Source organism: Pagrus major, chromosome 2, assembly GCF_040436345.1.
Source record: "Pagrus major chromosome 2, Pma_NU_1.0".
Lineage (NCBI taxonomy): Eukaryota > Metazoa > Chordata > Actinopteri > Spariformes > Sparidae > Pagrus > Pagrus major.
Genome location: NC_133216.1, coordinates 4,613,617 through 4,622,708, shown reverse-complemented (window position 1 = coordinate 4,622,708; position 9,092 = coordinate 4,613,617). Strand labels below are relative to the sequence as shown.

At 42.2% G+C, this 9,092-nt stretch overlaps 3 protein-coding genes across 3 annotated transcripts in view; 2 read left to right on the top strand and 1 right to left on the bottom strand.

The window, feature by feature from the left end:
* The first annotated feature begins 72 nt into the window (after positions 1-72).
* LOC141018113 (claudin-9-like) lies at positions 73-1,327 on the top strand. The gene is made up of 2 exons (XM_073493006.1): positions 73-785; positions 1,259-1,327. Exon 1 carries the CDS (start codon positions 73-75, stop codon positions 754-756), a length of 684 nt encoding a protein of 227 aa, XP_073349107.1. The 3' UTR covers positions 757-785; positions 1,259-1,327.
* A 987-nt stretch (positions 1,328-2,314) lies between these two features.
* sbds (SBDS ribosome maturation factor) lies at positions 2,315-4,451 on the bottom strand. Its single transcript, XM_073484435.1, has 5 exons — positions 4,231-4,451; positions 3,914-4,043; positions 3,633-3,833; positions 3,117-3,281; positions 2,315-2,895 (listed from the first exon to the last, which is right to left on the bottom strand). Exons 1-5 carry the CDS (start codon positions 4,356-4,358, stop codon positions 2,770-2,772), a joined length of 750 nt encoding a protein of 249 aa, XP_073340536.1. The 5' UTR covers positions 4,359-4,451; the 3' UTR covers positions 2,315-2,769.
* Positions 4,452-5,325: 874 nt separating this feature from the next.
* The window catches only part of tyw1 (tRNA-yW synthesizing protein 1 homolog (S. cerevisiae)), a 51,363-nt gene continuing 47,596 nt past the window's right edge, over positions 5,326-9,092 (top strand). Inside the window, exons 1-6 of the mRNA XM_073491633.1 lie at positions 5,326-5,414; positions 5,683-5,810; positions 5,959-6,081; positions 6,493-6,594; positions 7,959-8,153; positions 8,361-8,651. Coding sequence (XP_073347734.1) covers positions 5,351-5,414; positions 5,683-5,810; positions 5,959-6,081; positions 6,493-6,594; positions 7,959-8,153; positions 8,361-8,651 — 903 coding nt within the window. The 5' untranslated portion in view covers positions 5,326-5,350. The remainder of the gene's footprint in view (positions 5,415-5,682; positions 5,811-5,958; positions 6,082-6,492; positions 6,595-7,958; positions 8,154-8,360; positions 8,652-9,092) is intronic.

Below are 9,092 nucleotides of genomic sequence, written 5' to 3'. Positions count from 1 at the left end.
CCCCACTCTGCTGCCAGCTGTTTCTGGTTAGGCCTGCAGTGAAGAGGAGGAGCAGGCAGGCCGGCCGGAGTCATGGAACGGCAGCTGGAGCTCGCTGCTCTCGGTCTGGGCCTCACAGGGTGGCTGTGTGCCATTCTGACACGCTGCCTGGCTCTGTGGAAGGTGAGCGGCACCCTGGACAACACCACGGCTACTCTGCCTGCCTACTGGGACGGGGTGTGGCTGGAATGGGATCACTGGGACTTGAAACATGATGGCAGCCTGCACTGTTCCTTCTACCAGTCTCTCATGACTCTTTCTGGAAGTTTTCGTACATGGAGGGCCCTCATCATGGCAGCCATCGGTTCTGGGGCTTTCGCTGCAGTGATCGGAGCGGCGGGAGCAGTGTGGTTCCCTCAGCGGGGTCAGATCAAAGTGTTTTCTGGTTCTCTCTTTGTTTCGTCTGGGATCCTGCTGCTGATCCCCACAGCCTGGACATGTCATCATACCAGTCAGCCACTGGAGGGTGCTGAACTGCTGAGGAGAGACTGGGGACCTGCACTGTACCTTGGATGGATCTCCTTTGCTCTGATGCTGGCTGGCGGGTTGTTCCTCACCACCAGGTGCCCCACTAGGGAGACAGAGGTGGAGCAACCTGGAGGGAGCAGAGGGAGCAGGAACCCGAATGTCGAGGATGAGGCTAATCACCCACTGAGCAGGATCAACAGGACTACGTTCACCAACAGCCAGTATGAACGCAGATCAGAGCCTATCTGAGGGGACTGTGATGTAATATTTAACAGAGTGTGAGTGATTAAACTGGATAATCATTAATATGTGAAATGACTGTGGATAGATTTAACAGCTGAGGGAAGCTTCTGACTGCACATGTTGAGCAATGATACACTGGCTTCAGTTAGCATGAACATTAGAAAGTTTAAGTACAGGGAATGTGGTTTGAATGATAGGGGTGTGAGTGAATAGCACTTTGAATTTTCTTCCATTACTATTCAAATTAACACTGAATATACTGTATAGTTTCGTTTTACATTCAATCACCATTTCCCCCCCCGATTCCATATTACAGTAAAATGATACTTGGTTGCTTTACTGACACTAAACTGACATTAAAACATTAAAGCCCTCTGATTCTTTTAATACAGTTATGTATTAAATGTGAAAGAATTAATATTGATATTAAAATTAAATACTGTATTGCACAAACACATTGCCCTACATTAGAGTGATGCAGTTTCATGTTTGTTTTGCTTTTGTTTAGAGTGTTTACATCTGAGATGAATTCTTCTGCACCAAAGGACACTGTGGAATAATAAAGCATTGCAAAAGATTCAGATACATTTGTTTACAAAAGTTATTTGATGTACATAAGTCTTGCATTATAGCGGTTCTGACTCATTTTGCCATTGGTTCGGCTTGTTGATAAGGACCGACTCGACACACATACCAAAAAACCCTTCTTTTTCAATTTTGGCACTCTCAGGAAGTTGAGTTTTAAGTCCCAGAGCTGGGGGTCATGAACACCAACACCAACTTGAAAAGGTTGAGAACCACTGCATTAAGCCACAGAGCACTTGAGGAACAAGGAGAGTACTTATGAAGAATAAACTGTAGTAATCTACCTTTGAGTATGTTTCTTTAAATTACATTAAAAAAAGGAGGACGCATGATGGAAAAGAAGCAGCCAATGTCTTGTGAGCAGGTTGATATATTTATAAACTATTTGGAGGAGTTTGTAAAATTATCAGATGTGAAACTGGACTTTTCAGGCTTCTATTTGCAGATAAACACCAATGTTAGTGGGTATATCATAGAAAAGATGGTAGGATACTTTTTCAGAATGAGGAAAACAGTTACTGAGTTCACTTTTACTCTGTACAGTCTAACTTAAAGTAGAAGTCAAAGATGAAACCTGACAGGTCCTCATGTTGCATCTTCCTTATTTTTGCATCAAATGACTGAAGATATGATTCACGTTTTCTTTTAACTCAGAGAAACATGTCTGATTCAGAGATGACTACACCCTGAACCCAAAAGTGTAGTCACAGCCCTCGGATCAATTTGAGTATGAAAACAATTATTGAAGCTATTTGACTGTGACTTGATTCTTAAGGTCTTTGTGTTCATATTTCTGCAGTTATACCTAAATGTATCTTGTTTTGTGTGTTTCAAAATACATTTTTTCAAGTAAAAACAGCTTTTAAAGATTATTTAAAATCATAGCAGACAGAAAATGAGAATTCTGCAAAACCGATTTCATTTGTTCTCAATCAGCTGCATGTATCTGAGAATGTGTGTATACACAGAAAAGAAAATATTCAGTTAAACATTTATTGCAACAGAGGAAAGTCACTCATTATGACAAAATATATCTTATAAGTTAAAGAAATTATGCATAAAAATGGGATATTGAGTGCGACTACATGGCACAAGGCTGTTGGAAGGCAGAAAAGACTTTGTCCAGATGTTCTGTTAATGGTCCAGAGACCAGAGACATTGGAATCAATGAGTGAAAGCAGCCTGGAGAAATGTACTGATCTGTGTGTGTAAGTATAAATGCTCCAATGTATTTTCAAAATAAATTCCACCCAGCACACACATCTGGTAAATAATAGTAGTCCAATAAATCCTTTAAATATAGAGAGGCAGGGGAACAGGGAGAGCTGACATTAGAATTAATCTCTTCATATTTATAGTCTCTTAAATGAGTGTATGTGCCGCAGTGAAGCTTGTTAGTGTGGATAAGGTGCGGAGTCCTGACAGGTTGGTTTATTAGAATTTCTCCTCTCCCTCCTCCACATCCTTCAGACTGAGAACCTCCAGAGAACCTTTGCCTTTAGTCTCACAGCGGATCAGCTCGTCGATCTCCCTGAAGCAGCCAGGATCCACCAGACACACCTGAGGAGAGAAACAGAGGCCGCAGTTAATACAGAGAGAAAGTAGAAGTGTGCATCTGCCCCACTTGATCTTATGATCACAGCAGGAGACAAGAGTCATCAGTTTAAGCTGGGAGCATTCAGCTGGTGTCTGATTGTAGTTCCCCACTGCACAGATCAACAGTCCTGAATTTATATTAGTTTGTGTAACATCATTCAGTAACTGTAGAGATTACTCCTCACCATTTCCAGCTGCTCATCAAAGTCCTCACTCTCCACAACCTGCAGCAGAGGTTTCAGCTTCTCCTTTAGCTTCTTGGCCTCCTTGGCTGGCAGCACCAACCGCAGCCTCATGTGGGCTCTCTGGATCTCCATGGTCTCCTTCAGCTGCCGGATCACTTCCAGAGCCTGCAAACAACAAGACAGAGCAGTTAGTGAGGACTTAATTGACACTTTCACACTCTCATGCACACTTCACTTAAAAGGTGGCCACCACACAGTGTCAACAATAATAAAAGCCATCACCAGACTGACTGAAAATGTATTTGTGGTGGCCAAAGCAGTGGTTTTTGTGACATTTCAATCAGTTGGCAAATTTGAGTACATTTCCACACATTCTTTTGAAAGGACTGATAAATACAGTAAGACATGCTAATAATAAAGTCTTCAGGGGCAGATCTGTGTGGAACAGCACCTCAAATAAACTCTACATACGATTACAACAATGAGAACAAACAAATAAGGCTCGTGTCTCCTGACCTGCTGTTTGGTGTTCTTGCCGGCCTTGACAGAGTAGTGGATGTCCTTCATGGCGCGCTCAATGAGGTTGACTGTATACGGCCTCTTGGTCTCAGGGTTGACACACTTCTCTGCCACAATAGTCGCAATGTCCCTGAACATCGTCTCCAGCTGAGAATGCCTCTCCTTGTCTGACACCTGGAGCTCTCCTTTGGCCAGGATCTGGGAAACAGCAGGTAAAAGGTGAGGAAGTGGAGAGGATACACTGTGAAACTTGAGGTGGGAAGGAAAACATGTGCTACCTGTTTACAGATTTCTGTCAGGTCATCCGTCCCAAACGCTTTGGTCAAGTCATCCTTCTTTGCCACCTGTCCTTTGGATACATTGACGAAAACTGAGTGGGTCTGTAAAACCTCATCCAGGTCTTTCTCTCTGGGAGAAAACACACGCAGTTTGGATTCATGTTTGTTCTCGGTAGTTTTATAATGGCGCTTCGAGAGGCATTTAACAGACAGGCGAGTGGGTTTAATACATTTATAAAGCAAACCAACTAACTAACTAACTTAAATAGATTTAAAACAGTTAATCGGTGTGGGTGATGACATGTTACGTTACTCACGCTCCTGCTCTCCAGTTCATCACTTTATTCTTGTAGCAGGCGATTTCAAACCGCTTCCCTCCTTTTTTTATCCGCACCACCGCCACGTTTGTCAGCCGGATCTGATTTGTCGGCGTAAATATCGACATGTTGGCGTCTAATGAGACAGACTGCTCTGTCCAAAACAACAAGCTACGTTGTTAGTTTACAACGCCTTCGGTGAGCCCCACGTACGTCTCTCATCTGTGTCCGCAGTAAAACATCGATGTCGAACAACAGTTCCGCTCCCGTTTTGTTTCTTCAGTAGTTGTAAATAACTCGGTGAATTATCTTTTTAAAAACAACGATCGATAAATAATAAATTAATGACTGATTTAACAATAACATATAACAACACCAATAGTAAAATAACCGTGTAAAGCGTATTGTTAAAGTGCGTCACTACAACTTTTTTAAGTTTAAAATAGTTTACAGGGACATGTAGCACACTACTGCCGGTGCCTTAACACTTGGTAGAGTTGATGGTTTAGATGAGCGCATTTATAATCACGAGTACACACAAGATAACAATTAATTTATGTTGATTCGTTCCTGTTTATGCCTCATTTTGGTCTCCGTATTTTGAAAGTATTGACCGGAAGTGTGGGTACCACCAGAGGGCAGTAAACACACACATCTGAATAATACTCCGCTCAACTGTTGTGTGTTAAAATATGAATTATTACAGTAAAACGATGTGTTTTGGTCAACTGCCCACTTGAATTTGCTTCAACGTTTCGCGACAGCCATCGACTTTATAAATAATAAAGTCTGACACAACCATGGAGGTGATCGTCAAGGTAGACATGTTACAATAGCAACACTTCCGGTTAAGAAGAAATTCTAAATAAAACTTAAAATTAGGCAGACGTGTAAATTAGGGGCTCTGTCTCGGGGGATCGTTACAAAACACAAAATGTATAGTCTGTGTTGTCTTTCGATGTATTTTTGCCACGATACTTCAAAGACTGCCTCGAGCGTAACGTCAACAATACAAAGAACTACGCTTCCCGGCATGCTCAGCGGCCAAACAACATGGTGGCATACACTGCTCCAGCTGCAGAGGATTGTGTACTTTAATATAACCTCACAATTTGCAGCCATGTCGAGTTTCTTCGTGGTTGTTTTGCTCTCCGTCGGTCGGGTGTCTACCTCGGATACTAAAGGTGAGCTTATTGCACATTTTAACGGATCTGGAAACGAACTTTAGGTTTTGTTTTAGCTAATGTTAGTATCATTATTAGCATGCTAACCTGTCATCCGCCTTTAGATTTGGCTGACCTAAAGGTTGTTGTCTTGTTGCTGCTTTAGGCTCAGCCATTGTTGCGTTGAATTAACAGACATAGAGGATGTTAGCCATAGAGGAAGTCCTTTATTATTTATTCCACCTGTCTGCAAACAGAGGACGCAGTGTTTTGTCTCTTCTCCCTGCAGTCTCACAGGATGCCTACAGTCCCACTGAGAGCTATGTCATGTCGATATGGCACAACAGGCTGTACTTGTATTCAGCTGTTGCACTTGTCTTTGGGATCTGGTTCTCACTGAAGGTGGCACTGAAGAAGGTGAATCCTCACTTGCTCATATCTCACAGTCACTTCCTGTTTACAAACATGTGAGACCTTTGTCTCAGCAGGAAAAGGAAGCTCAGCGTACAAAACTACCTGACATTTATTTGTCTTTTCATATTTGTTGTCCTCTGTATGGTTTTAGAAAAGCTTCTCCAAAGACGTTGGCACGTTGGTCTACAGAGCTGTGAAGAACAATGACAGAGACACTGTGGTTCACGTGTCAGGAGTTAAAATCTTCTACGGCTCACAAACTGGAACAGCAAAGGTACAGAGATCGTTTACTGAAAGCTTTCACATCGTCACCGGGTTATGATGTTAACATATAAACAACCTGATGCTATATTAATATGATGTAAAATCCAGGGAGACGGACCAGTAGGGTTCACAATACTCTAAATCTTAGGAACACAAAAAGCAGTAACACAATCGAGTGTAAAAACACTACTAACAATCGAATCACAAACCAAATGTGAACATTATAAAAAACATCACTAAAACACTTAATTCAGGGCTTTACAAATGGATCTAGTAAGCCATAACCATGTACAAACCTGTGTAAACTAATGTTTCACAAACAATCAAAAGTAAAGGTCACAACTGATTGACAGACCGGCAACTCACACATAGTATAATACCGTTCTGAGAAAGCATCAACTGTGGCTCTTCATTTGTTCAGGGCTTTGCACAAGAGCTGTCCGAGGAGGTGAAGACTTTGGGTTTACCAGCAGAGGTGATTGACATGAAAGACTACGATCCAGACGATCAGCTTGCTGATGAGGTAAGACTGGTCCAAAGAGAAGATTCCTTGTTTATTAAAGCGCAGAAAGATGGCAAAAAACAGCAGCTGTGGAGACATATGGCCCTCAACTTGAGGATGTCACTTCTCTTAAATTAATCCTAAACCCCTGCCAACTTCAGAGCTGCTCCTCACTACGTAACCCTTGAATTTGGCATTATATAACTTGAAGTGACTAATTAATGCATCTGTGAATTGTGGCGTCTCCGTTAAGAGGATAAACACACTGTATAGACTGCACTAAGAAGTTGCTCCAGGGTGTTAATTAAATCTCTAAAATGTAACTTCAAGCACATAAGACCTGGCAATGTCTACTTACAGGCGAGGCTTAATTAGAACTGAATTAATCAAAGTGAAATAAATCATAACTGTTTTTTTTTTTAATGAAAGCTTGACAACAAACAGTACAGTAAGCCTCACGTTGTGTAATGTTCCAGCTCAGCCTTTCTTCAAACGGCTGTCACAGAGGACTAATGTGTTACACAAATCCTGCTCAGCTGAAGAGAGATGGATTATTTTCATCAGCGTTCCCTTGTTATTTTGTGGGCTCAGGCACTGTGCGGTGCATCAAGAGAGGAACGGGAGATTGGTTGGCTGGTACACCGCAGGAAAGAAAATGTCTTTTTGCTCTATAGGACCGTGATAAAGTTTTCAATGAAGGAAAATCTCCACAAGAGAAATGATTGCAGACACCAGTCATGGCCTAGATGAAGCTGAACCTGCGTGCACTGAGTCATTGACCAGCCATCAATCAAGACGACACTATGTGTTTGAATGAGATGAAGTTTTCTGTTTATTTAGACAGGGTCAAGGACACAATGTCTGCTTACTTTAGGTTTAATCTACAATGATTTTCTGCTGTCTGTTGCATGAAATCTGAGTCTTGGAGGCAAAAGTCGGCCGAATCAATTTTGTTTAATCATCACTCATCACACAGCTGCCATAAGTAATATGGCTCAGACTTAAAGTAGGTGGGCAAGTTCTTCTTGTTGTCTCAGTTCTGCGCCACCGTGTGGTGAAATAAATTATTACATAGTTTTTTCCCCTAATTCCAAATAATCAGTGGTGTTTAATTAATGTTCCTAACGACTCATTTACCTGAAGTTTAATGGAAGATGTCAATATGTAATTTAAATGTATAAAATAATAATAATGAGGTTAACCTGGTATTTCTGGTATTTCTATTGAGGGTAGCAACGTCGAATAGAACAGTCGACTACTTCGTTTTAATATTGCTGAATAATGTCTCAAAAAAAGCTACATTTACAAATGTCTCCTCTTTGTGTTTAATAAAATCTTTAATGATGCTTAATCATTTCCCTGTCTTCTTCTATGTCTCCATTCAGTGCTCCAACAAGTCCGTCTGTGTGTTCCTAGTGGCCACCTACACTGACGGACAGCCCACTGAGAATGCTGAGTGGTTCTGCAAGTGGTTGGAGGAGGCGTCCACTGACTTCAGATACGGGAAGACCTACCTCAAAGGTCTCAGATATGCAGTGTTTGGTCTTGGCAACTCTGTCTATGTCGGCCACTACAACACAGTGAGAAATGGTTTCCATATGCTTCTATGTGAATAATAACTTGATAATATGCTTTAGATATTCAAGGATTATCCAAAGCTTAAAAATGTCAGCAGCAGTAGCTCAGTGGTGGGAAATGTATTCCAGGTCAAAAATGTCAAAACTCAAGACCAGCCGGACCTTATTTGTTTAAACCCAAATAACCCACTTTCCCTTTTGCCTCACCAGGTGGGTAAAAACGTGGACAAGTGGCTGTGGATGCTGAGTGGCATGCGAGTCATGACCAGGGGAGAGGGCGACTGCAATGTGGTGAAGAGCCGTAATGGCAGCGTCCAAGCAGACTTCCTGGCCTGGAAGGTCAAGTTCCTGAACCGCCTTCAGGCTCTGGCCAAGGGAGAGAAGAAGAGCTGCAGTGGGAACTGTAAGACTGGAGGCTCCTGTAAGAACAAGAGGAGAGACACACAGGAGGAGGAGGAGGAGGAGGAGGAGAAGGCAGCGCTGCAGAATAACACCTCTGAGGTAATGGCAGAAAAAAGTTTATTTCACTGACGTGTTTTTATTGACACTGAACATTTTTACTTTTGGGGCAGTAGGGTGACTTAGCAGTTAAAAAGATTCCCTCAAGCAAAATAAGTGGGTTGAGCTCACTTTGCTGAAGTGCCCCTGAGCAAAAAGATGAATGCCTATCTGCCCCTGGAGCAGTGTTCTGATGATGACGATGATGTTTTCTTTATAACTGGGGGCTACAGATCTGGCCAACTGTCCAATGCCTGTCACGCATCATATCTCCCTTTATGAAATATGCTCTGCTGATCTAGATTAGCTGAACATAAACACAGTGATTTCATGCCTCTGTGCTGGTGTGTGCTAAGTTGAACATGTGTGTGAAGCATCCTCGTTTCAGAAGTTGTAGCTTCTTTGTGTCCAATCAGAATCAGCTTTATTGGCCAAACATGTGAA

What these genes read in the sequence shown, in the direction of transcription:
- LOC141018113 (XM_073493006.1), top strand. Translation starts at nt 73, where the DNA reads ATGGAACGGCAGCTGGAGCTCGCTGCTCTCGGTCTGGGCCTCACAGGG.
- sbds (XM_073484435.1), bottom strand. Translation starts at nt 4,358, where the DNA reads ATGTCGATATTTACGCCGACAAATCAGATCCGGCTGACAAACGTGGCG. An exon ending in TGACAGAAATCTGTAAACAG is followed by an intron (nt 3,834 to 3,913) that starts GTAGCACATGTT and finishes GCTGTTTCCCAG; the next exon opens with ATCCTGGCCAAAGGAGAGCT. An exon ending in GCAAGAACACCAAACAGCAG is followed by an intron (nt 3,282 to 3,632) that starts GTCAGGAGACAC and finishes TGTTGTTTGCAG; the next exon opens with GCTCTGGAAGTGATCCGGCA.